The sequence below is a fragment of the Caretta caretta genome, chromosome 3 (genome assembly GCF_965140235.1).
Source record: "Caretta caretta isolate rCarCar2 chromosome 3, rCarCar1.hap1, whole genome shotgun sequence".
NCBI lineage: Eukaryota > Metazoa > Chordata > Testudines > Cheloniidae > Caretta > Caretta caretta.
Genome location: NC_134208.1, coordinates 208,930,506 through 208,958,166, shown reverse-complemented (window position 1 = coordinate 208,958,166; position 27,661 = coordinate 208,930,506). Strand labels below are relative to the sequence as shown.

The following is a 27,661-nucleotide window of genomic DNA, read 5'->3' as shown; positions in this document are numbered from 1 at the left end:
GCATGCGCACGCGCACCCGCCCGGCGCCAGGCTCCCTGCCCGCGCATGCGCGAAGCCGTCTCGCTCGCCGCCCTCTGTGACGCCACGCCGGGGCCGGTTGCCTGGAGACGAGGCGGGGCCTGGTCCGGCCGCGTGGAGCCTAGCTAGCGTGCGGAGGCGCCGGGCGTTCGGGAGCCTCCTGGGGTGAGTTTGGGCCGGGGTTACTGTCCCCGAGAGCGAGCGCCCTCCCCACCCCCGCCCGGTGGTCGGGGCGCTCGTGCCGGGCCCTGAGCGCGCTCCGGGAGCGGGAGCCGTTCGGTGCCGCAGCAGAGCCCCGGCCGGTCGGGCTCCTCCCGCACGCCACGGGCCGGCCCCTGCAGCGTGCTCGGGGCCTGTCCCGAGCCGGCGGGAGGGCGGCTGCTGGTCGGCTGGCCGGCCGCGGCCCTTGATGGGCGGCCGCGTCGCAACCGAGCTGCGGGCGGTCCGCAGTGCGCCTTCCGCTCGTCCTCGGCGGCCGCCGGAGCCGCTGCGGGGGCATCCCAAAGGGCTGCGTGCGGGGCGGCCGATCAGCGGCACTGCCTGGCAGAGAGGCAAGGGGGCGTGGGGGGCGGTATTATTTTTCATGTAAGCTGGTCCAGTAAAAGATACGGTCTCACCTTGCTTCTGTAATGCCCTGGGAACAGCAGGGCAACAACAGCACTGTGACGAGCGTGATTTGTTGGGGGAGAAGCCAGCATGGTTTTTGCAAAAGGAAATCACGCCTCACCAGTCTCCAAGAATTCTTTGAGGGGGTCAACAGGCACGTGGACAAGGGGGAATCCAGGGGATATGGTGTCCTTAGATTTTTCAGAAAGCCTTTGACGAAGTCCCTCACCAAAGGCTCTGAAGCAAAGTAAGCTGTCATAGGATAAGAGGGAAGGTCCTCTCATGGATCAGTAACTGCTTAAAAGATAGGAAACAAAGGGTAGGAATAAACGGTCAGTTTTCAGAATGGAGAGAGGTAAATAGTGGTGTCCCCCAGGGGTCTGTACTGGGACCAGTCCTATTCAACATGTTCATAAATGATCTGGAAAAAGGGGTAAACAGTGAGGTGGCAAAATTTGCAGATCGTACAAAACTACTCAAGATAATTAAGCCCCAGGCAGACTGCGAAGAGCTACAACAGGATCTCACAAAACTGGGTGACAGAGCAACAAAATGGCAGATGAAATTCAATGTTGATAAATGCAAAGTAATGCGCATTGGAAAACATAATCTCAAATATATATTATCTAAGTTAGCAGTTACCTCTCAAGAAAGAGATCTTGGAGTCACTGTGGATAGGTCTCTGAAAACATCCATTCAGTGTGCAGCAGCAGTCAAAAAAGCAAACAGCATGTTGTGCATCATTAAGAAAGGAATAGATAAGACAGAAAATATCGTATTGCCTCTATATAAATCCATGGTACGCCCACATCTTAAATACTGCGTGCAGAAGTGGTCGCCCCATCTCAAAAAAGCTCTATTGGAATTGGAAAAGGTTCAGAAAAGGGCAACAAAAATGATTAAGGGTATAGAATGGTTTCCGTATGAGGAGAGATTAATAAAACTGTGACTTGTCAGCTTAGAAAAGAGACGACTAAGGGGGGATATGATTGAAGTCTATAAAATCATGACTGGTGTGGAGAAAGTAAATGGGGAAGTGTTATTTACTCCTCATAACACAAACTAGGGGTCACCAAATGAAATTAATTAGCAGCAGATTTAAAACAAAAGGAAGTATTTCTTCACACAATGCACAGTCAACCTGTGGAACTCTTTGCCAGAGGATGTTGTGAAGGCCAAGACTTAACAGGGTTCAAAAAAGAACTGATAAGTTCATGGAGGATAGGTCTCCATCAATGGCTATTAGCCAGGATGGGTAGGGATGGTGTCCCTAGCCTCTGTTTGCGAGACGCAGGGATTGGGCAACGGGGGATTGATCACTTGAGGATTCCCTGTTCTGTTCATTCCTTCTGGGGCACATGGCATTGGCTGCTGTTGGAAGACAGGATGCTGGGCTAGATGGATCTTTGGTCTTACCCAGTATGGCTGCTCTTATGTTTTTTTGTAAAACTGATTGTTTATTGCAGTTGGAGGCTGTGTGGAAGCAGTGAAAGCCTCATGATGTGGCCACGCCAGGACAGGCCTGGGAACAGCCCCAGAAAGAATGTTTCCTCCTTTGGAAAAGGAGTGTCTCGGGGGATGCAAGGCAAAAGGAAAGCACCAGCCATAGAGACTGTGGAAGAAAGCACTCAAGACACCATCCTTGATGCTAAGCTTGTCACTGCTCAGAAGCAACTACTGGAGAGTTCAAGTAGCATAGCGGGCATTTCTGGAGAGTGCAATCATGACACTAAAAAGCCTCGGCTCCTGCAAGGAGAGAGTGCCACTGACCAAGGAGCTGTCAGTGAGGACTCTGAGGACAGCGATGGCAATAGCGATTACAGTGATCTAGAGGACTTCTCAGGGGATGATGATGACAAGACAGGTAGCAGAACCTCTGGCAGCAGTGATGAAGAGCCACGTGCTGGAGGAAAAGACAGCTCAAAATGCAAAACTGCCCCAGAGAGTGATACGAAGAGAGGTAAACACTGATAATGGGAAGTGTTTAATAAACTGTGTTTCAGTGTGACCCATCAGCGGTTCTGAGATCTTCTTTCCATGCTGACTCCTGCTTTTCTCTTTGACGTGCTCCTATCTCACAAGTACAGCTACCATGGTTCAGGGCATTCACACAGCTATATTTTTGTGGGCATAATTTCATGTTAGCCTGTTGCCGCTTTGCACCTTGCCAGGTACATGCGTTTCATGCTGCCTCACCAACTGGTGCCTGGGTAGAGGATGTGGATGTATGTTCAGTTGCTGTATGGTATATTGAGATGTCCTTGGGAACAGAGACCTGGGAAATAGGATGACTGGCTAATCCAATTGCACAGAGCTGGTCAGACCAGCCTGTCTACAGTAGACACTTCTTGTTACAACCCAGTTATAGCCTGACAGGCACGTTACAACCCAGCTCCCCAGCATGGTCAAACTGTGGAGTAAACTGTTACAACCTGGTTATAAACTTGGTAAAAATCTGTAGAATGGATAAACCATTAGGCTGGATACCAGGACCTATGTCCTAATGGCGTAGAATCTTTAAGGATGTAGTCTAAGGGAAACATTGGAAACCTTATTATCTGAGTCACTTAAAACTGGACAAAACCTTGGAGAGTCTTTTGTAGAGAATCTTGCCACATTGACCTGAGGATGGATTGGAGCTTAAATAATAAGCAGTTTGATAGTCGTGTGCAATGTGTGAGCTCCTAATTCACTATTTGTCTTTCCTCCCCACCTACACCAACCTCATGAGTTGAATTTGGGATGGGGGGATGGCTTATGATTTTATCTGAGCTCTTTAGATAGAGCTCAGATAAATCTGTAGAATGAAACACCCAAAGATTTCTGCATTTATTTAATTGCCATGTGCGGTCAGTTTGTCAGGGACATGGGACAGTAGCTGACGTTCTGCCACCAAGTGCCTGAGAACCATAGTTGATGTCTGTGAAGTCTTCCAGTGTGGATTAGCTAATGAACTGTGAAAACTAGGATGGTTCCAAAGGATTGGGGTGGTGTATGCAAATATGATCTCAGCCTTCAAAAAGGCTCCTGGCAAATGCCACCCATATATCTAATTTAAGTCTTGAGTGAAATAATGGAACAAATAGTAAAGGAAAATAACCTGTAAAACGTGGGTCAGTGGTGTCAAACAGAGAGCCCCCATGATGTACTTGGGACTGCATGGTATATTTAGATTGTGAAGAATAAGTTTTAATTAAAAAAACAAAAGAAAGCTTGGAGCCTGCTCAGTTTTGATAATAACCTTCCAAATGTGAATCCAGGGATAAGCAGATGCAGTTTTGTCTTCCTGAGCCTGAAACAGTAGCTTTGTGATTTGTGAACATCTCTGTTGCCCATTTATTTAATTGGCGTGTTAACACTAAAGCTTGACGATAGGCCTCTATAAGGTCTGCTCTAGGAATTATTTTGGGGGAGTTCTCTGGCTTGCGTTATACAGGAGATCAGACTGTATGATCCTGGTGGTCCCTTCTGGCCTTGGAATCTATGAACCTAGGAAATGTCAGCATTAACTGTTCTCAGAGTAACAGCCGTGTTAGTCTGTATTCGCAAAAAGAAAAGGAGTACTTGTGGCACCTTAGAGACTAACCAATTTATTTGAGCATGAGCTTTCGTGAGCTACAGCTCACTTCATCAGATGCATGCCGTGGAAACTGCAGCAGACTTTATATATACACAGAGTGGGGTGGGAGGAGGTATTGTTTCATATTCTCTGTGTATATATAAAGTCTGCTGCAGTTTCCACAGTATGCATCTGATGAAGTGAGCTGTAGCTCACGAAAGCTCATGCTCAAATAAATTGGTTAGTCTCTAAGGTGCCACAAGTACTCCTTTTCTTATTAACTGTTCTGTTACTGATCATTTTAGTAGATGCAGTGAAGAGAATAGGAGGGGAGCAAAGCCAGTGGGGTTGTGGAATTGTGAAGAATTGTGCTGCAGGGAAGAAGATGTAGAAGGCAGAAGGGACATAAAGAGGAATTAGAAAGGAAGGTGGGGAGGGTGGGAGTGTTGGTACTAAAGATGAACATATTTTCTTCTGCGTGATGCTGAATGCAACAAGAACCAAACAGACAACTAATATAGATAGCTAAGTTTACTTTTGACAAAAGGCAAATTCTACTCTTCATGTCTGCACCAAGTTCTGCATCTTGGCAGGGAGTCACTAGATGACCATTGTGGTCCCTTCTAGCCCTAGGATTCTATGAAGTTCCCATTGACATCAGCAGAATTCTCACTGTGAATTGAGGGTAGTATTTAGTCTTGAATGTATACCCCTGCCAACAAGTAAAAATGGAATTAGCCTTTCTCACAGAATGCTTGACACCCCTGATTCAGGGTATCATAGAGCTGTGAGCAAGAAGCAGCATGGAGGATTTATAAAGAAAAAATAATACCTGACAGACTTTTTTTTATTTACTAAATTAGTGGGCAGTAGGAATGATACAGATGTGATATCTGATATTTGTATTCAGAACCAAATTTTCTAAAGCAGCTGCTTAAATTTGCATCTGAGTTACTGCCATGCATCTGAGTGTCTGCCTGAATGCACAATTATAGGATTTGCATCCTCATGAAATCAAACCCCCGAAAATGACATTGGATAAGGTCCGACGCTATTGCATGGATTAAAAGCTAGCTGATTCACCACAAACCAAGCTTAATTGTACATAGTAACATGCTATGTTAGGGAGGTGTTTAATGAGTTCTGCAGGGACAGGTGTTAGGTTTTATTAAACATGTTTATTAATGGATCTGAAGGAGGGAATGGAGAGCACATAAATGAAATTCAGATGATATTGAACTAGGAGGTGGTATGAACATAATGAAGATAAATAATAGAGAGGGCTCTAGAGAGATTAGAAAGGTGGCCAAAAGAAAAGGAATGTGAACACACAGATGTTCAGTGCAAGGTAGAAACCTGGAAAGCAGTGATGTCAAGATATTTAGGGGTGTTAGTGAACAGCAAGTAGCCAAAATCAGAATGACCACTTCATCTCTCACCTTCCAGCTGAAATGTAAAATACACTTCTTCCACCTAACCTCCCAAAACCAGATCTACTGAAATACAACAAATACTGAAAACACCTTCTTGGCTGGTAGTGGGTGGGGGAGAGGCAGATTGTCAGGTGTCCTAGAATTTGTAAGGCAGTGAGATGATAGAAGAACTGGTGTAATAGAACTGTAATGATGGTTAGATATGAGAAGTAACGGCTTAAAAAGGCTTTGTGGTGCTTGAGTGCACAGAACACAATGGGAGTTTATGAACTTATATAGTGTTATGGTCACTCCTAAGGAGAATGGCCATACTGGGTGAGACCAGTGACCATCTAGCCCAGTATCCTGTCTTCTGACAGTGGTCGGTGGGAGTGAACAGAACAGGGAAAATATATCGAGTGATCCATATAGTGTCATCCAGTCCCAGCTTTTAGAAGTCATAGATTTAGGGATACCTGGAGCATGGGATTGTATCCCTGACCATCTTGGCTAATAGCCACTAATGGACCTACCCTCCAGGAATGTGTCTAATTCTTTTTTAAAAACCCAGTTATACCCTGCTAGGAGTCCCAGAACCTTCACCTTTCCCAGCAACTGGATCTGTGTGTTGTAGTTGGCGTCTAACTTGGGTATTGCTCTTGGATAATGAGGCCATTCCTTTGAGGACAAATTGCTAAGGGACATAGCGAAAAACAATTCAAGGTGGTGATTGTCACAGAACAGCTGCAGATGGTGGAGCGCTGCTTTTGGGCACAAGGAACAAGCACTAACTGGTGAGATTGCATCGTAATGCAGGATTGGGATGACAAACAGTGGCTACAAAACCTTTGGATGCAAAAGGCCACATTCCTGCATCTGGTTGCCGTGGTTGCCCCAACCATCCAGTGCAGTAACATCAGAATGAAAGCTAAACTGACAGCTGAGAAGCAAGTGGTGATCACATTCTGGAAGCTTCCAATGCCAGGTTGCTTACTGGTCAGGAGGAAATCATTTTGGAGTTTGAAACCCACAGTGCGGGCCAGAGTCTTGCAAGTATGTAGGGCCATGAATCATCTCTTGCTATGCAGGACAGTGACTCTGGACAATGGACAGGATGTAGTGGATGGATTTGTAGAAAGGGGGTTCCCAAATTGCAGTAGGATGAAAGACGGCATGCTCATTCCTATTTTGGCCCCAGCCCTCCTTGCCATAGAGTACATCAACAGAAAGGCCTGCTTTCCTGTGGTTATGCAAATGTTGGTGGATCACTAGAGACGCTTCACCAATATCCATGTGGGCTGGTCGGGGAAGGTACATGCCCCTGACATCTTTAAGAACACGGGATTGTTCAGAAAGTTACAAGCAGCGGGATTCTTTCCCAACCATCAGGCTACTATTGACAATATGGAAATACCAGTAGTGATTTTGGGGTTCCCAGCCTACCACTTACTCCCCGGCTCAGAAGCCGTACACTGGCCACCTCAGCAGCACCAAAGAAAGATTCAGCTACTGGCTGAGCAGATGCAGAATGACTGATAAATGTGCTTTCGGTAGATTGAAAGGACACTGGCATTTGTTTATTCACTAGATTGGACTTCAGCGAGAGAAAAAAATGCGAAGGTTATAGCTGCCTGTTGTGTCCTGCATAATATCTGTGGTGCAGAGGCGGAGAAGCTGCCAGCAGGGTGAAGGGCTGAGGTGGAGCGGCTGTCTAAGTTTGAACAGCCGGATACAAGTGCTGTTGTGAGAGCTCAGTGTGGAAGAGTGTGGTTGAGGGAGGCTTTGAAAGATCATTTTAACCGTCAGCCACATTAGTGTTCTGGACTGGACTGTTCTGTGGGCCTGAAGCTTTGGGTGCTGCTAGGAATTGTGTCGTACTTGCTGTCCATGTGTAACTGTGACGCTGTGTGTACTGAAGCTATGAATTAAGAGGTGCTTGTCATACATTTTATAAATGACTGCTGATTTATAAGTATGGTGTGCTTTAAATACCATTGTGCATCCAGTGATGTGTGTTGTGAACTAATAAAGATCATTTTATTTAAAAAAACAGAAATGTATTGAGTGGCATAATCAGGGCAGGAAAACCTGTGCAAAAAACCAGGCAATGCAGTATAAACTTTAAACATAAATTAACAGAATGGGACTGTGAAATTGGAAAGGTAGCAAACATTTCTATCTGTTTCAGTGCACAAACGTAGTTCATTGTGGCTACTGATTCACCTGCCATGGTTCTCACAGGTCAGTGCATGAGAATCTGTGTTTTTGCTTGCAGCCTCCTGGCATGGAGTGGCAGGGGTATGGTGCGGCCCATGAAGCCACGTGGAATGCTGGGGGGAGCATGCAGGGAACTGCTAGCATGGAGTTCTTTAAGGACTGCAAAGGGCTGGGAGTCTGGCAGGTTTGGACAAGTAGGTTGGACAGGATCTGCAGCAATTGTTTGCTGTCTGAGAAGACCCATTATGTCCTGGTGCATTTCCCACTCCCACTGCACGGCTCTACTGCGTGGTATGTTATAACTGGGAAATTACACTGTTTATAGCCTCTGAGGAGAAAGCAAAGCAGGAGGTCTGACTTCCTGGGGAACTCCTGTGCAACCTGGAAAACCTCTGGTTAGGTGGGGAAGGGAGGTGGGTCTCTGCTGAAGGGAAGTGACTGCTGAGGGGCTGAGAGCCTGGAGTGGATGCCCTTGCAGGATTATGACAGAGAAATACATGTGCAGTTGCCCTGAACTTTGACTAGGTAAAGAAATTCTACTTCAATAAAAAGAACAAGAGTACTTGTGGCACTTTAAAGACTAACAAATTTATTTGTCATAAGCTTTTGTGGGCGACAGCCCACTTCATCGGATGCATAGAATGGAACATATAGTAAGAAGATATTTATACATACAGAGAACATGAAACAATGGGTGTTACCATATACACTATAACGAGAGTGATCAATTAAGATGAGCTATTACCAGCAGGAGAGAAGAAGAAGAAGGAAAAAAAAACCTTTTGTAGTGATAAGATAAACTTCAATAAAGACACTTAAAGTAATTGAATCTTCTGTGTCAGGGCGTCCTCTGTTAATGGGGTCAGGCAGGAATTTGCATGCAGTTGACCAGCTTTGTTAGGTTTTTTTTGTTTCTGAAGCAGAAGGTGGTTGCCAAGGGCAGGAATACTGACGTGATGGACCAATGGTCTGATCGAATGTGACAATCTGAGCATGGAATGTACTGTTTGGGCTGCATGTTCAGAGGCTTCGTGTCATGCGCAGGGAGGTGATTGCACTGGCCAGATCACATCAGGAATATTGTTCGTTCCAGACACTTAATATCATGAAGAATTCAAGGGGCTGTATATGTCTAGTACTACTAAGGGGAGGGTAAATGTCTTGACTATTTTAAAGGTGTAAACAGGAGGAAGAGGAACTGTTTTGGGGGTGTAACTAGAGGTAATGGGCTAACAGTCATACCATCTATTGAAATTCAACATATCTGTCTGAAAGTTTTACATGCTGTGGTTGCAAGTAACATGTAAAATCACTGCCACTGAAGGATACTAGAGAGAGATTTGTGTTTTTCTTGGTTTTGTTTTCATACTGTGTGCATTTACGTGCACTCTAGTCATTTTTGAAGTTTCCCTTGTTTGTGTGGGTCTCTTATACAGCAGCTGGGGGAAGAGAGAGAAACATGTTATAAGATAGAAAATGTGTTCGTAAAAACATACTGAATGGGTATCTGGTAGGGGTAGGACCTGAAATCATGACTCTTTTTTTTTTTTAAATAAACCAGAGTTCCTGTTATATCCGTAGAAGAAAGGGGACATTAGGGCTAAGGATCAGGAGAACACGTCTCAGTGCAGTGTGTTAGCCTCTGGAATATTGTGAGGCTACATCACCTGGGACACTTAAACCTATAGTAGAAGTCGTCCTAGAAAATGAGCAATAGGGAGCAGTTCTGGTCTTGATATGGGGGTGACTGGGTGGTGTCTGGTGGGCTGTGATAGACAGGAGGTCAGACTAGGTGATGTATTGGTCTTTTCTGGCCTTAAACTCTATGACTCTGAGATGAAATGAACTTGACAGCTTTTCCCTAACCCTTCTGAGCAATCTTTGGATGCAAAGGTAAATAATTTCCTGTGTAAAAAGACTCCAGAGCAGTGTGAGAAATGAGCTGCATGTAACCCTGCAAGGAGGGAACTAGGATTTGGGGAGTCTCACTGCAGCCAGGGTCAGGATGGGGTGGTCGACATGTCAGAGGCTGGCAATGCAGTTAATACGGAGCCCACTGGAAGAGAGTCTGAATGCCTCTTGTGTGCTTTGATGACCAGGTGAAAACCTTGGAGTGGCCTCCTGGGCCCTCTGATGATCTGGCAGGGAGAAGCTAAGGAGGGGGTCTTCACAGTTTCTGCACTGGGAGGGAATGGTAATGCTTCATGGGGCGGCTGTGAGGGAGAAACCAAGGAAGACAGTCTGACTTGCTGGCTGTCCCTGTGCTCGGGGGGGAAGTGTTTTGTGAGTGGAGGCACCTCAGCTGCCCCTGTATCCCTTTTACGGGGGGACTCCAGCACATCGGGTGTAAACGCAGAAGTGTGTGTCTGGCAATTGAGAGATTGAGAGTCCCTTTTTGTTTTCTCTTTCCCAGAACTATCCTTACTGTCTTTCGAGGAACTGCTGCAGCTGCGGAGCAGTGTTGGAACCAAAGCGTATCGGCAGATGACTAGTGGGAAGAAGCCAGTGAACCATACAAAACCTAGGACAAAGCAACGGCCCAGCAAACAGGGGTAAAGATGTTCCAGAGCCCTTTCTTTGCAGACAGAAGTGTATGTATGTGCTGCCTCATCTAGTGCAAGCATGATGAGCGCCCCTCAGAGTGTCTTCTGTGCCAGGCGGGTAGATCAGACCCTCTAGCATGGCACACAACAGAGATCCTTTGTCATAATGTTTCCTTTGGGAATGGTCCATCCCTTTGCCGCTTGCCATCCATGACTTTGAATTTCCAAAGTGCCACTAAGCAAAAGTGTTTAGGATAGCTCTTAGTTCATAACCAACACTTCCTGCTGAGACGCTCCTCCTGCCTTCATCTTTGCTATCCTTACTGCAGATGCTTTGCAGCCCCTCAGATTGAGAGATGCTTTTAACACTTCCCACACACACCTTTTGTTGTCTCTTCTGAGCTGTCCATAGTTCTCTTTAAATCTTAACTTAGTCCCTCTGGTCACTGAACCATTCTCCTTATGGTTTTCTGAACTCCTTCCAGCTTGCCAATATCTTTCTGGTAATGAGGTGCCCACAGCTGAGCACATTATTCCAACTACAGTTAGAGCTATCTAAAGAGGGGCTATCCCTCCTGCTCTGTGGCCAGATGTAGCCGAAAATTGCTTTTTCCTCTCTGCAGCCTCTCACAGCTGCATTTTTTCCAAGTTGAATTTCCTCTTGTTAATTTCTGTCCATATTTGTTAGCACTTGTATTCACAGTTCCACCCAGTTGAATGTATTCTGGGGTGTCATCAATATGATGATTAATGGAGATATGAAATAAGACAAGACCTAAACAGATTGCTACAGTCCCTCACCAGACATCTCGCCCCAGCTTTATACATTGCCATGTGTCATTACCCTTTATTCGTGGTCCTGAAGCCAATTTTCAGTCCGCGTAAGTGTCATTTCCAAGATGATTCAAACAGACTGCCTCCCCGCTCTGTTTTATCAGCATTCTTTCATCTAGTTCTAAACCTCAGATGAAAAGGTCTCTTCCCCCTTACAGGGATGGTGAGAATATTTTGTATTTCTGTTTTGCCTTCTACCTGAGGATCTTGGAGCTTTAAAGACAATCCAGTACCCCTCATAAAACATCTGTGCCTCTGCTGTTATGGGGTATTTATCGCTAGTTATTGCTAACGCTCGAAAGCCTTCTGAGGAATGCTTCATACAAAAGCCCCCAGGCTGCTAAAGTCCCTTGGTATGTTTATGTTTTGAAAGGAACCTTCCTAAGGTTCCCTAAGGTGTTGCCAGGGAAATCCATCAGAGGTCTGTTGATTTCAGTGGAGCACTGTACAATGAAGTGTTGCGCGCTTGTTCAAAGGGCAGCAGCCCCTGCCAAATTACCTGCCACGGAAATACAAAGGAATGCACTGAGCAGGGCTTGAAAAATGTGTAGTAGAGAGAAAGGGTGGGGGTCTCCAGGGAGCTGCTGGGGCAACACCATGGTGAGGAGCCCAGCTGCTGGATGTGGGGATAGTTAGCTGGTGCTCCTAGTAGGGTACTGTCATGGGACTGTGCGTGGGGGCTTCCTCTCTTGTATTGCCTATGGCTAGGGAATGTCTGAATTTGATAGATGCCAGATGGGGGATGTCCTTCTCTCTTCCAGCAGGGAGATCATTTACTCTGTCCTCTCCCTCCCCGCCCCCCACATGCCTGTAAGCCTCCTGTCTGTCCAGGGCTGCAGGGACTGCTACTCTTTTCTTCTTGCATCCCCCATTATTTGCATCCTCTCTTCTTGTGAATACTCCAAATCCTGCCTCTGCTTTTTGAGAGAAAGTACTGTCTGAGCTGCAGCAAAGCAAAATTGACCTGACTTGTTAGTTTCACTGCTGAATGTTGTCATGTTTGGATTTCAGGAAAGCATTTGATGCAGTGTCTCAAAATCTGACCTTACTGTGGCATGCAACGATTGTTTACACTCTTTCCAATTTCTGTCAAAGGATAATGGTACATGTCAATGTATGAATTGAGGGGAGGTGTCCAGTGAGAGATGCTGCTGGGATTGGGAAATGTCCAGTCTAATTTACAAACATCTTCAGAGAGACTAAACAGCACATATGTCGCTTGCTGATGTTACTGAATTGGGGAGAACCTCAAATACCAGTGAGGACAGAAGTGATACAGAAGGAGCAAAGGTGATTTGAAAAACTACAGTAACTCCTCACTTAACATTGTAGTTATGTTCCTGAAAAATGCAACTTTAAGTGAAACCATGTTAAGCGAATCCAGTTTCCTCATAAGAATTAATGTAAATAGGGGGGTTAGGTTCCAGGGAATTTTTTTTTTGCCAGACAAAAGGCATTATATACATTTTAAACCATTTTAAACAAGCAATTTAATGCTACAATCATCATTGCTGAGTATGAAGCTTGGTTGAGGTGGTGGAGTCAGAGGGTGGATTGTCTGGCTGCTCCTCTTGCTGAGCTTTCTGAACTCGAAAAAACACATCTAGAGATTGTTGTTTTGCTTTCCTTTTTTTTTCTTGGTAAATTTTTTTATAGCAAGTCAAGCATTGGCGTGCTAAACCCAGGGTTGTGAGTTCAATCCTTGAGGGGGCCATTTAGGGATCTGGGGAAAAAATTGGGAATTGGTCTTGCTTTGAGCAGGGGGTTGGACTAGATGACCTCCTGAGGTCCCTTCCAACCCTGATATTCTATGATATTAGATGATCAACTCCCCTAATCACTTTGGAGCTGCATTCCCTCTCAGGATCGTCATCACTCAGGATTTGCAAGCCAGCTTCAATCATTTGTTGGGAGGTGCCCCTGCCTTACCCTACACAGGCACAGCCCACTGGCACTGGAGATGAGGCAGGCAAGGAGGCTGAAGGTGCTGTAGGCTGGGAGAAGCACGTTGGGCAGCAGCAGTGGCAGCTTCCCCTACTCTGCAAGCACCAGGGGCGGAGGGCTCAACCCTCAGCCCGCCCACTCCACCCCTTCCCCCAAGTCCCCCATCCTTGACCCACCTCTTCTCCCCCCCACCTCATCCCCCTGTACTTCGCAGGCTCCTTCCCCCTCCCTTCTGCCCGGGGCAATCAGCTGGCTTGTGGTGTTCGGGAGACGGGAAGGAGGGAGAACCTGCCTGCTGAGTCCTAGCTCCTCCCCCCACTCCTGGCTCCTAAGCGCTGCAAGCCAGTTGATTGCAGCCGGCAGGAGGCAGTGGGATGGAGGGGGCGGGGGAAGGCGCTGATCTGCGGGGTCTGGGCGGGCGGGAGGTGCTGTGGGGGGGGGGGGGGGGGGCATAGGGAGGCTGCCAGCTGTGGAGAAAGCAGGCAGCCAAACAACGTAATAGGGGAGCATTGCACAACTTTAAACGAGCATGTTCCTTAATTGATCAGAAACGTAACAATGTTAACCGGGAACACTTTAAGTGAGGAGTTACTGTATCAGAAAACATCAAAATGCGATTGATTTTGGAAAAGATAATCCAAAATCCCTGGTAAGCAGTAATGAGGAAAATGTGTTGGGGTGATAGTGCATGGCTAATGAGACATGACCGTTTAACATGGTATGGCAGCAAAATCAGCCACTGTGGTTTTGGACTGCATACACAAAGGTGAGTAGCGGGGAAAATATAAGAATGGCCATAGTGGGTCCTTGCAGCTCAGTATCCTGTGATCTGACATAGGTGCCAGGTGTTTCAGAGGGAATGAACAGAATAAGGCAATTTATTGGGTGATCCGCCCCTGGCAGTTTCTGGCAGTCAGAGATTTATAGATACCTAGAGCATGTGGTTGCATCTCTGACCATCTTGGCTAATAGCTATTGATGAAACTGTCCTCCATGAATATATCTAATTCTTTTTTGAATCCAGTTATACTGGGTGGGAGGCAGTGGTCCTCTCTACAGTTCTGGTGGCATTTAGAATATCTAATACAGTTCTAGGCACTTCATTACCAGAAAGATGGGAATTTAGAGGAAAGCAATAGAAATGGTGAGAGTCTGGAGGAATGTATTTATGAACACTGGTTATAGCAGCTGTGTGTGCTTAAATTAATATCTGGTCAACTAAGGCTAAGGGAGCGAGGGACCACAAGTCTACAAATACTTTTATAAATGCTCAGACGAAAAGGGACCATTATGATAACCTAGTCTGACGTGTATAGCACAGGCCAGAGAACCTCACCCAATGATTCTTGTATCAGGCCCATAACTTATGATTGAGCTAGAGCATGTTGTTTTAGAAAGACATTTGGTCTTGTTTTAAAGACTTGAAGTGATGGCGATTCTATCACATCTCTTAGTAAGTTGTTCCAGTGGTAGCTTACCCTCCCTGTTAAAAATGCACCTTATTTCTAGTCTGGATTTATCTAGCTACAGTCTTGAGCTACTGGATCTTGTTCTGCCTTTGTCTGCTAGGTTAAAAAACCCTATACTATCAACTCTTCTTTCCATATAGGTTCTTGCAGATTGTGATCAAGTCACCTCTTAGCTAAATAGATTGAGCTCCTTTAGTTTCTAACTATAGGGCAGGTTTTCCAGACTTTGATGCATCCTTGTGGCTTTTTTCTGAACCCTCTCTGATTTAACATCCTTTTTAAGGTGTGGACTCCAGAACTGGACACAGTATCCAATAACAGTCTCATCAATGGTAATACTACCACTCCCTGCTTCTACTCTGTATTCCCCTGTTTTCCATCCAAGGATTGTGATAGTACTTTTAGCCATGGCATCGCACTGGGAGTTCGTGTTCAGTTTCCACCATGGCTCCTAAATCCTTTTCAGAGTCTCTTTCCAGGATACAGACCTTCATCCTGGAAGTATGACATACTCCCATGGTTCCTAAATGTCTGACCTTGCATTTGGCTGTATTAAAAAGGCATGATCTAGTGAGCCCAGCTGTCCAAGCCTTCCAGATAGCTTTGTAGAACTGACCTATCTGTCTCTATTTACCACTCCACCGATTTGTCTGTTATCTGCGAACTTTACCAGCAGTGATTTTTGTAATTATCTTCATTGATAAATATTGAATAGTATTGGGCCGAGAACATCAGGAAGGGAGAGGGATTATTTAATGTGTGTACAGGTATAATGGGATGAAATTAAGCAAAGGAGACTGTCAGGTGATTGAATAATAAATTATTCCGCATTGTTCCTCGGGAAGCTATAAAAACTCCATTACTTAAGAAATATTTTAAAACTAGCCTGGACAAAGCTCTGGAAAACGTAGTGTGGGGAGTTCTCCTGCCCTGGCTCACAGGATGGTGGTCTCAAGGCATGTGTCTGTGAGAGGTACGGGTGGTGAATGGACTGCACAGAGCAGACCTCCCCACTTTTCGGTGATTGTTCTGGGTGGCTGGAGAAGCAGTGGTCTTTCTGTGTGCTGAGTGGTAGCAAACTGTCAGCAGTCAGAGTCTGACCTGGCCAGTCCTGTCTCCTCCTTTCTCTAACATATGTTTTTCTCTCAGGCCATTGGAGATTTCTGCCAAGAAACCGGTCCCCTTTCTACGACAAGTGGTCTCTGTTAAAAAGATGGTAAGTGCTCTTTCCCAGGTTAGCAGTCGGTTCCTTTGGAGGCTGATGAGGAACACAAGATGCTTGTGGCAGAGACCGTATAAATGGACTGTTGAAGGGAATGAGACCCAGATGGCAGTCTGGGGGAAGGGTATGGACCCTCAGATTTTTGAGGCAGTCAAGGAGCAGGCTCTGAGGAGCGACCCTGTGTGAATACAGAAGAGTTTGGTGCTGCCAGTGGATATATGGTGGAAATGGTGCTGCTCCAGCTAGTCCTAGATTTTAGATTCCAAGGCCAGAAGGGACCACTGATCATCTAATCTGACCTCATGCACTAGGCCATAGGATTGCCCTGGATGAATTCCTGTTTGAACTAGAGCTGGTCATTTGGAAAAACATCCAATCGTGATTTTAAAATTGCCAGTGATGGAGACTCTGACTGATAGGTCTCAAAATATAATTGAGAGCAGGGAGTCGAGTGGCTGTGTTTCTAGTGGGGTCCCATAGGGATTGATTCTTGGCCCTAGGCTATTTAAAATCTTTATTAATGACCTGGAAGAAAACATAAAGTCACCACTGATAAAGTTTGCAGACGACACAGAAATTGGGGCAGTTGTAAATAATGAAGAGGACAGGTCACTGATTCAGAGTGATCTGGATTGCTTGGTAAACTGGGCACAAGCAAACTATGGATTTTAATGTGGCTAACGTATGCATCTAGGAACACAGAACATAGGGCATACTTAGAGGATCCCCATCCTCTATCCTGGGAAGCTGTGACTCTGAAAAAGATGTGGGGATCTTGGTGGGTAATCAGCTGAACGTGAGCTCCCTGTGTGATGCAGTGACCAAAAGGACTAAAGGGATCCTGGGTTGCACAAATGGGAATCTTGAGTGGAACCAGAGGTAATTTTATCTCTGTGTTTGGCACTGGTGTGACCGCTTTTGGAATACTGTGTTCAGTTCTGGTGCCCACAGTTCAGTAAGGATGTTGACAAATTGAAGAAGGGTCAGAGAAGAGCCACAAGAATGATTAGAAAACATGTCTTATAGTGATAGGCTCCAGGAGCTCAATCTATTTCATTTAACAAAGAGAAGCTTTATCCTTTAAACATTCTCGTGGCTCTTCTCTGACCCCTCTCCAGTTTATCAACATTCTTCTTGAACTGTGGGCACCAGAACTGGACACGGGATTCCAGCAGTGGTTGCACCAGTGCCAAACACAGAGGTAAAATAAACTCTCTGCTCCTACTCAGATTCTCCTGTTTATACATCCCAGGATTGTGTTAGCCCCTTTGACCACAATGTTGCACTGGGAGCTCAGAGTTTAAGGCCAGAAGGGATCACCACATCATCTCATCTGATCTCCTGTCTATCACAGGCCTCCTACACCGTGAAACACACCCATGCTAAACCCAACAAATGAAATTGGACCAAAGTGTTACAGCCCACAGGAGACGAGACTATTAGGTGCTGCAGGCAGAGAACAGGAGGGTCTGAGGTACCCCAGTGCCTGAAGCCCCCGTAATGGTAGGAAAATGGTAAGTAAGATACACCCGGATAGTCCTAGCAAGTGACCCACACCCTACACTGCAGAGACAGGTGAAAACCCCGAAGGTCACTGTCAATCTGTGCTGGGGGAAAATTCCTTCCTGACCACAGGTATAGCGATCAGTTAGACCCTGAGGATATGAGCAAGAACCAACCAGCCAAGCAACTGAGAGAGAGAATGCTTGGAGCCACCTCAGAGCACTAGCTCATTGCATCCAGTGTCCCATCTCCAGCTGTGGTCTTCTCTGATGCTGCAGTGGAAGGAGACAAAAAGACTGAAAAAAAGTGAGAGTAGAGAAAAATCTCTTTCTGCCTGCTGCAGGTGACCAGCTGAAGCCCTGAAGCATGGGATTTTAGGAGAATCAGAACGGACCCCCAGGGCTGCCAAGCCTCTCCCCCACCCCCCAACAATCACAAGCAACCCCCTTATACAATCACACTCCTAAATTTGTCTCGCTCTCTTAAATCTAACTAAGTAGTTTGCCCTATCAGTTCTTATTGGGATGCTGTTCCGGAACCTCACTCTACTGATGGTTCAAAATCTAATTTCTAGCCTGAACTTGTTCATGACTAGTTTATCCCCATTTGTGCGTGTGCCAATACGTTTTTTAGCTTAAATAGCTCTTCACTTCCCTGATGTATTTATAGAGGGTAATCCTATCCCTTGTCTCCTTTCGCAAGACAGGCCCTTCATTCCCGATCATCCTAGTAGCTCTTCTCCTCACCTGCCGCAGTTTGAATTCATCTTTCTGGAATGTGGGTGACCAGAATTCCAAATGAGGTCTGACCAATGCCTTGTACTATGGCATTAATACTTCTCTATCTCTATATGGGAAATGCCTCACCTGATACATCCTAGGATTGCGTTTGCCACAGCTGATTATCTGTCCATGACCCCCAACTCATTTTCAGAGTCACTACTTTAGAGGCCCCCATCCTGTAGGTATGGCCTGCATTCTTTGTTGCTAGATGTATGACTTTACATTTGGCCATATTAAAATATACGTTTGCTTGTTCCCAGCTTATAAAGTGATCCAGATTGCTTTGTAACAGTGATCTGCCGTCTTCATTATTTACCACTTCCCTAATTTTTGTATCTGCAAACTTTATCATTGATTTTTATGTTTTCTTCCAGATTATTGATGAAAATGTTAAATAGTGTGCGACAAGAGCCCTAGATACAGGAGATAGGACTAGGCTGAGTTAAGGAGAACAACCAAGCTGCATTCAGGCATTAGTTCTGCTCTTGGCTCTAATCCCCCCTCTTCCCCCTCCATTCTATGCAGGTGCAGAGAGACCCCCGTTTTGATGACCTGTCTGGGGAGTACAATCCAGAAATATTTGAGAAGACATACAGTTTCCTGAACGGTCTCAAGAAGAGGGAAAAAGAGGTGACACTGTCCTTTGCTCGTGTTGGGTCAGAAAAGCCTGCTTCAGTGAGGCATCTTCTGCAGGGCCCCATCATGCTGGCCTCAGAGGGAAAGAATGACATGCAGTGGGACTCACTGGGTATTGCTCTCTCCTGTAGATAGTTCAGAAGCAGTTGAAGAAAAGCCAGAATGTGGAGCAGCGGGAGAAACTGCAGCAGCTCCTAAAGCGCATGGTGAGTTAGTGTCTTGGGTACCAGCTTCAGCTCACTGCTCCCATGGGAGGGAGACAGCTGAGACTGGCCAACATGTAAGACTCCAGTGTGGCTAATGAGACAGGAGGTCTGCCCTGAGCATGGTCTAGACCAGGGATCTCAAACTCAAATGACCACAAAGGCCACATGAGGACTAGTGCATTGGCCTGAGGGCTGCATCACTGACACCCCCCCCCACCTTACTGCCCCCAGCCCTGCCCCCAATCCACCCCTTCCATGAGGCCCCACCCCTGCCATGCCTCTTCCCACCCCTTCCCTGCCCCCATTCCAACCCCTTCCCCAAAGTCCCCACCCCAACTCTGCCCCCTCCCTGCCCCCAGGGAGGGGTGTGGGATGCAGCAGGAGGCTCAGGGCAGGAGGTTGGGGTGCAGGAGGGGTGTGGGATGCGGCAGGGGGCTTAGGGCAGGGAGTTTGGGTGCAGGCTCCGGCCCGGCGCCACTTACCTAGAGTGGCTCCCGGGTGGCAGCAGCACGCATTGGGGCCAGGGCAGGCTCCCTGCCTGCCCTGGCCCTGCTCTGCTCTGCTCTGGGAAGCAGCCGGAACCACGTCCCTGCTGCTCCTGGGGGAGGGGGGGCACAGGGTTGCGTGTGCTCTTTTTGCCGCTCCTCCAGGTACCTCCCCCAAAGCTCCCATTGGCGGCGGTTCCCCGTTCCCGGCCAATGGGAGCTGTGGGGGGCAGTGCCTGGAAGAAATGCACGGAGCCCTCTGCGCGCCCCCGCCCCCGGGGTGTGGTGCTGGGAGCAGCGCAGGGCTCACAGTGCCAGAAGGGGCAATCTCTGCCACCCCTGGCCCAGAGGTAGGGGGGCGGGAGGCAGCGCGGCACTGAGCTTGGCAGGCCGCAGGAAATAGCCCCATGGGCCTTGTGTTTCAGACCCCTGGCCTAGACGGTCCATGACATGTTCCTGTTTTTGCTTCCCAGACACAGCAGGAGGAGGCTCAGAAGGAACGGCAGAGGCAGAGAGAGAAGGAGCTGGCCTTGAAGAGAGCACAGAGGGAGCAGGCCCAGCTAGGAAGGAAGCCCTTCTATCTAAAGAAATGTAAGTTTAGGATGATGCTGCTCTGTTTACACCAGGAAATGGACCTGTTGCTGACAGTTTGCTATTAATGTGTGGTCCCTGCACCTATAATGAGCAGATTGAAATACCTCATTCAATAAATAGCCATCACACCAGATCCCCCAACACTGGTGGGGGCAATAGCGTAGGTGGGGCAAATCTGTCAGCAGCTAGAACAAGCGTTCTCCTTCGAGTGATTGCTCATGTCCACTCAACTTCGGTGTGTGTGTTCACCACATGCGCCGGTGTTGGAAGTTTTTCCCTCAGCAGTATCCGAAGAAGACTGGTGCCGTTGGCCCCCTCCACCCTCCATTCCTTCTTGCTGCCAGTGACGGTGCATGGAACTGCTGCTGCTTCAGCTAGCGCTGTTGCTTCTCGTTTGTTCAAACCCAATTACCTTTTGTATATTATTGTATATAATTTCCCTCTAGTTTTAGTTTCCCTATTTGTTAGAGACTTAGTAGGTCCCGAACGGGGCATGCCCTGGTCCCCACGCTTTAAGCCCTGTGATCGCTGTAAAAGGCCCATGCCCCATTCACAATCCACATAACAGTTGTTTACGGTGCTTGGACAAAGGTCACATTAGTGATACATGCAGAATCTGTAAGTCCTTCGAGCCTAGGACGAAGAAGGAACTTGACATTCACTTGAAAACGTTCCTTGTGGAGTCTGCCCTTATCCCAATGCCGGAGCAGCGCTCCGATTTGGCCTCAAGCACCGAGACCTCAGTGCTCAGCGCCCTGCCAGTACTGTCTGCGAGTCGGCACCGGTCCTCTTCCGTGGCTCCAGCCAAGAAGCCTAGGAAGACGGGGCGACAAAGGTCTCCAGCTCCCCACAAGGGAAAGGACAAGTCTGGGGTGGACTAAGGCCCTGTCTTGGGCATCTCTTCACCCCCTTGGGGATCCTGGACCCCAGCTCTGGTTGAGCAGTGTAGCCCAGCCTGCTCCCCTCCGGCTACCCCAGACTGCGAAAGGTCCTCGTCAGCTCCAGGTGCTGTCCATGCCGGAGGCCCTGCAAGCAGTGCAAGAGATGATGTTTCTCCCAGTGCCACCCACTCCGGCCCCTGCAGGGTCCCAGGGTAAACCCGTGTTGGGACCACCACAGTTTCCACCTTTCCAGCAGTGCTCCCCATCGCAGGGAATGTCCCGCCAACGGTCACCCTCTCGCAGCCGACATGCTTCTGGCTGCAATAGGTAGAAGCTTTGCAGTCCCATCCGGACCTTGGCCAAGGGCAGAGAGGCTCGAGGCACGGCTCGTGTAATCTCTGTGGCACCGGTACTGCTCCAGGGACAGGTCAAGGGACTGACGGTACCGTTCTCCAGACCATCACCGATCCCTCAGGGGAGTATCACCGCATGCGGCTGCATCTTTATGACGCCACACCCGCTCTAGTTCCCAGTCCCACTCCACATCCCAGTACCACTCATCAAGCGTGAGGTGTAGATTGCCGATCACCGAGACACCAATCCAGGCAGTTGTTGAGGTCAGCCAGATCCAACTCCTGGAGGAGCAACTGTTACCGATGAGGACAGAATCACCACTCAGCACAGTCTTGGTCAGAGGGGAGTGACTGCTTGGGCTCTAGCTTGGGTTCAGAGCGAGGTTCCCTAGCTGCGGGACAAGCTCCGATACCTATGGTGCAGACTACATCTATGGCACCCAGCCGGCCCCATGGCCTCAGACTCCCATGGCTGGCACAGTGGTACTCTTGGGGGTTCACTCAGCCCTCGGTATCCGGAGCTTCAGAGAGACCAGCTACCTCCCTCCTGCCTCCCTTCAGTTCAAGAGGCCTCGGCTGCAGACACACCACGGGCACAGGAGGAAGTGAGCGAGCAAGCCGTCGGACCACCTCTGATTGGACCCCTTGGTACTGGCTTCCTCTTCCTTGTCACCAGACGAGGCTATAGTGGGGGCCCCCTCCACCAGTTCCCCAGGATGATGCTAAGGCGCATCAGGAGCTGTTAGAGGGTCGCCACCAACCTGGGCCTCCAGGCAGAGGAGTTAGAGGAGCCCACAGACTCACTCTTTGATGTTCTCTGCCCTGCAGCCCCACCCAGGGTAGCTTTGCCCCTACATGAGGAGGTCGCGAAAATTAGCAAACCCCCACCTCCTTGCCTCTGATCCCCAAGAGGGCGGAGTGCAAGTACTTTCTGCTATCCAAGGTCCACGAGTACCTTTATTTCCACCCTGCTCCCAATTCTCTAGTGGTAGAGGGTGTCAACCACAGGGAGAGACGGGATCAACCGGGGGCTATCCCCAAGAATAAAGACTCAAGGAGACTAGAATTGTTTGGGCGTAAAGTTTATTCGTCCTCCAGTCTACATTTGCGGGTGGCCAACCATCAGGCCCTCCTAGGCCGCTATGATTTTAATATGTGGCAGGCCATGACCAAGTTCGAGAGTGCCCTTCCTGAGGCTTCTAGGAAGGCGTTCTGGACGATCTTGGATGAAGGCTTGGCAGCAGCCAGAGCAGCTCTCCAGGCAGCATTGGATGCTGCGGACACCGGCGCCCATACCATGGCATTGGCCATCTTGTTGCGCAGGGCTTCTTGGCTGCTCCTCTCTGGTCTTTCCTTGGAGGCTCAGCAGTCAATGCAAGATCTCCCTTTCGACGGGCACACCCTGTTCGCAGAACAGACGGACATTAAACTCCAGGGCCTGAAAGATTCCTGCACGACCCTAAGAACACTGGGCCTGTACGTTCCTGGCCCTCCCACAAGCGGTTTAAGCCGCAGCAGCCTCAGAGCCAGGGGAGCCACCCTCGTGAGGAGCCCCCCCACAAAAGATCCAGGGGCTACAAGAGGCGCCCTGGCCACTAACCCCAGTCTACATCCCAGGCGGGCTCGACCTGCAGTAAGCAGATGGGCAGGCACCCATTTTGAGAGTACACCCGAGAGCGACCTACCAGACTGTTCTCTGGATCCTTCCTTCCGTTTGCCAACCGCCTTTCTTCTTTCCTCCCTGTGTGGGCATCTATAACATCAGAACAATGGGTCCTCAATTCAGTGGCGCAGGGTTACACCCTTCAGTTACTTTCTACCCCCTTCCCGCCACTCTCCCCGTCCCTCTTCAGGGACCCCTCTCATGAGAGTCTTCTCGTGCAGGAGCTAGAGGGTCTACTACAGCTGGGTGCGGTGGAGGTAGTTCCTGTGGAGTACAAGAACAAGGGGTTCTATTCCCGTTATTTTTTAATCGCCAAGGGCGGTCTGCGGCCCATATGAGACCTGCGGGGCTTGAACCACAACTTGGCGAAAATGAATTTCCGCATGGTCTCCCTGGCCTCCATCGTCCCCTCCCTGGATCCGGGAGATTGTTACGCCGCCCTCGATCTGAAAGATGTGTACTTTCACATCGCCATCTTTGAGAGAGACAGACGCTTCCTCCGCTTCACGGTAGGTCTGTTTGGCCTAGCAACAGCACCGTGGGTATTTACCAAGTGCACGTCGGTGGTGGCAGCTTATCTCAGATGTCGGGGTATCCAGATCTATCCGTACCTCAACGACTGGCTCGTCAAGGGCATCTCCAGGTCCAAGGAGACGTTATGGTGCTGCTGGTCACGTACAGTCGCCTCAGCCTATTGGTGAACAACAGAAAATCCACGTTAGTTCCAGTACAGAGAATAGAGTTCATCGGAGTGGTGCTCGACTCAACCTCTGCCACAGCGTTCCTGCCACTGGAGAAGTTCAGGGCAATAGCCGACCTCATCGCAGAAGTCGCCACGTTTCCCCTGACTATAGCCAGGGTTTGCCTGCGCCTCCTAGGTCACATGGCAGTGTGCACATGTGTCTTGTGCAATGCCAGGCTCTGGATGTGACCCCTGCAGCAATGGCTGGCGAATGTCTATTCCCAGTCCAGGCACCATCTGGAAAAGGTCGTCACCATTCCCGCAACGATACTCACCTCAATCCAATGGTGGTCTGACCCTGGGAATGTCCTGGAAGGAATCCCCTTCGACAGCACTCCCCACTTGGTCAAGTTTGTCTCGGATGCCTCAGATCTCGGTTGGGGGGTGCACCTCGTGGTCCCCAGAAGAGATGATGTTACACACAAACGTCAAAGAGCTCAGGGCGGTCTGCAGGGCATGCGTGGTCTTCCTTCCTCACCTGTCGGGCAGAGTGGTCAGAGTCCTCACGGACAACACAGCCTTGATGGTCTATATCAACAGACAGGGGGGAGCTCAGTCCTCGGCCCTGTGCTAACAGGCACTCCGTCTTTGGGACTTCTTCATCGACCACAGACTCCATCAAATGGTGTGTCACCTCCCAGGGGTCAAGAACACGTTAGTGGATCACCTATGCAGGGACTTCTCCTCTCAACACAAGTGGGCACTCCACCCAGAGGTAGCCTGCGCGATCTTCCAGAGGTGGGGAATCTCCCAAAGTGGATCTGTTCACCACCAGGCAGAACAGGAAGTGCCACCGCTTCTGCCCCAGATGGGGTCTGGGCAAGGGTTTCCTCTCCGATGCCTTCCTCCTGTCCTGGGCGAGAAGCCTGATGTGTGTGTTCTCCCTGATCCCGCTCGTCAGCAGGGTCTTGGCGAAAGTCAAGAGAGACAGGACCCAAGTTATCATGATTGCACTAGCATGGCCGCACCAACATTGGTTCGGCACACTGTTGAGCTTGGAAGTGGTCCCACCGTGGCCTCTGCCGGACTGAGAAGACCTGCTGTCACAGGACCAAGGTCGCCTCTTGCACCCCAACCTCAAGTCCCTCCACTTCACGGTGTGGATGCTGCATGGCTGAACCCTGAGGAAAGGGCCTGTTCAGAAGGGGTACAGGAGGTCGTCCTCGAGAGTAGAAAGCCCTCGACTAGACAGTTACCTGGCAAAGTGGACAAGGTTCTCCCACTGGGCAGCTGAACGGGGCATTTCCCCCTCGCATTCTTCGATGCAGTCGATCTTAGACTACCTGTTTCATTTGAGGAATCAGGGCCTGGCACACTTCTCTGTCAGGGTGCATCTGGCAGCCATCTCTGCCTTTTATCTGCCTGTCCAGGGGCAGATGGTGTTCTCCCATGACATGACAGTCAGAGGTCTCGAGAGACTTTTTCCTCAAGTTTGGTCCCCGGCCCCTCAGTGGGATCTCAACTTGGTTCTGTCCAGGCTCACCGGCCCGCCCTTTGAGTTCTTGAACTCATGCTCCCTGTCTCACCTATCGTGGAAGGTCACTCTCCTGGTGGCAGTGATGTCGGCGAGGGGAGTCTCGGGGCTGCAAGCCCTGACCTCAGAACCGCAGTACACAGTCTTTTATAAGGGCAAGGTCCAGCTCTGGCCCCACCCGGCCTTCCTTCCCAAGGTGGTGCCTACTTTTCCAATATGAGCCAGGACATCTTCCTTCCGGTATTCTGCCCTAAGCCCCATGAGACGAGTGAAGAGAGGCGCCTCCACGCTTTCAACATAAGTGTCCTGGCTTTCTACCGAGATCGGACAAAGCCTTTCCGTAAGTCGACTCGACTTTTCATCTCTACAGCTGATAGGATGAAGGGCCTCCCTGTGTCCATGCAGAGGTTTTCTAACTGGATTACCTCTTGCATAAGGGCTTGTTACGAGCTAGCAGGAGCCCCGCTGCCGCTGATTGTCAGAGCTCACTCAACGAGAGCGCAGGCATCCTCAGCGACCTTCCTGGCACGCTTCCCGATCAAGGACATCTGTCGAGCCACTACATCCTTGGTGCACATGTTCACGGCCCACTACGCCATCACTCAGCCAGGGATGGGGGTGGGTTCGGCAGAGCTGTGTTGCAATGTACATGTCCGTGAACCCCTCCCCTGCCTCCATGGGTGCTGCTTGGAGTCACCTAAGTTGAATGGACGTGAGCAATCACTCGAAGAAGAAAAGACAGTTACCTCTTCCATAACTGGTGTTCTTAGAGATGTGTTGCTCATGTCCATTCCACAACCTGCCCTCCTTCCCCACTGTTAGAGTTTCTGGCAAGAAGGAACTGAGGGTGGAGGGGGGCCAGCAGCGCCCTATAAGCCGTGGCATATGTGCGCTGCTCCAGGGGGCGCCAGAGCCGGTCTCCTATGGATACTGCTGAGAGAAAAACTTCCAGCACCGGTGCATGTGGAAAGCACGCCCACAGCTAAGTTGAATGGACATGAGCAACACATCTCAAAGAACCCCAGTTACAGAAAAAGATAACTGTCTTTTGGCCTTCCCTAGCACTCCCCTTGTGCTAAGCATGTTAGACAGGGGAAGACCAATGGGTGAACCCTTCCAAAGTGACTGAGACACTTAAGAGCCTGAACCTCATTCCAAGTCAGTGGGGCATAAGGTGCTTTTAAAAATGTTATTCACAGTTCCTGAACCAGAGGCCTGAGAGAGGAAGGCAGAGCTCATAGATGAGGCCCTTGACTGGGATTCAGGAGGCCTGGCTCAGCTCCCTGCTCTGTCACTGACTGCATGTGCTTCTTCATGTCGCTGTGCCTCAATTCCCCACCTGTCCCATGGGGCTAGTAGCCATCTATTCAGATGGCGAGTTCTTTGGGGCAGGGCCTGTCTTTCAGTTTGTGTATGTACAGTGTCTGGCACAGTGGGGCCCTGGTGTCAGCTGGGGCATCTGGGCATAATTGTAGTATTACTAAGAACAGTGTAAGCCCAAGCGGGTGGAAGGAGAGTGGTGGCCAAGTGGGGGCAGCACCTTGCTCCTGGATTTTGCATGTGTCCAGCACTGTTGTGTATAGATGGAGTGGCAGGCGGACCATGGGCTGCCTGGAAGAAGCATGTTGTCACAAGGGAGGTGGAAGACGAGAGGGTGGAGCCATTGGCCAGGGTTAGGGAATGGGCTGCAGGCGGATAGGGCAGAGCAGAAGCAGGTCCTGAGAGGGTTGTGCTGGTTTGGAGTATAAACCTCCTTGTTCTTTGGCATTGCACAGCTGAGAAGTGGAAATTGGAGCTGGCTGAGAAGTACAAAGCGCTGAAGGGGAGCGGGAAACTGGAGAGCTTCCTAAGCAAGAAGCGGAAGAGGAACGCCATTAAGGACAAGCGCAGACTGCCCTTCCGGAAGGACATGTGACTTCTGGGTGGGTGGGGCCAGCAACCAGCTCTTTGAGTGGTGGATATCTGATGGGATTTTAGCCACTTCCGATGGGGAGCTGGGCCTTGGATTGTGGCCACAGCCAGCAGCCCCACTTCCTGAATGGCTCAAGTCTGTCCTGCATCTCTTTAGCATCGGAACCAAGGACTGTGTCCATCCATCTAGACAGTCAGAGTCTGAGCAAAATAAAATTCTGACCCATTCCTGCACAAGGCCACCTCGAATCTTCCATAAGGGTCAAACCTTATCTATAATTCTGTGTCCGTACATCAGGGGAGTCCAGTAAGGGGAGCTCTGAGCTTCAGACAAGCACGCCTCCACTTTGCAGTAGACATAATCAGTAGAATTGGAGGGGGCTTTGCAGGGACACAAGGGGAAAAACCAGAATGAAGAATCATGCCGATCATGATCAATTGATCCTGCTTTACTTATGCACCCCAGAGCTGGTGCTCTTTCCTGTGGTCTTCGTTGACTTCTGTAACACCACCACGTTGTCTTAATGTAACTTCAGCCAGTAGGGAGAAAATGGTAAGTCACAAATTCTAATGGAACACTTATTACAGGGTGGAAAAAATCAACTGG

At 49.0% G+C, this 27,661-nt stretch overlaps 1 protein-coding gene across 1 annotated transcript; it reads left to right on the top strand.

Moving 5' to 3' along the window:
* Positions 1 to 33: 33 nt before the first annotated feature.
* On the top strand, positions 34 to 27,291 carry RRP36 (ribosomal RNA processing 36). Its single transcript, XM_048842334.2, has 8 exons — positions 34 to 183; positions 2,091 to 2,584; positions 10,226 to 10,364; positions 15,752 to 15,818; positions 18,635 to 18,739; positions 18,877 to 18,951; positions 19,910 to 20,027; positions 26,919 to 27,291. Exons 2-8 carry the CDS (start codon positions 2,122 to 2,124, stop codon positions 27,056 to 27,058), a joined length of 1,107 nt encoding a protein of 368 aa, XP_048698291.1. The 5' UTR covers positions 34 to 183; positions 2,091 to 2,121; the 3' UTR covers positions 27,059 to 27,291.
* Positions 27,292 to 27,661: the final 370 nt, after the last annotated feature.

What these genes read in the sequence shown, in the direction of transcription:
- RRP36 (XM_048842334.2), top strand. Translation starts at nt 2,122, where the DNA reads ATGATGTGGCCACGCCAGGACAGGCCTGGGAACAGCCCCAGAAAGAAT. An exon ending in TCAAGAAGAGGGAAAAAGAG is followed by an intron (nt 18,740 to 18,876) that starts GTGACACTGTCC and finishes TCTCTCCTGTAG; the next exon opens with ATAGTTCAGAAGCAGTTGAA. An exon ending in AGCAGCTCCTAAAGCGCATG is followed by an intron (nt 18,952 to 19,909) that starts GTGAGTTAGTGT and finishes TTTGCTTCCCAG; the next exon opens with ACACAGCAGGAGGAGGCTCA.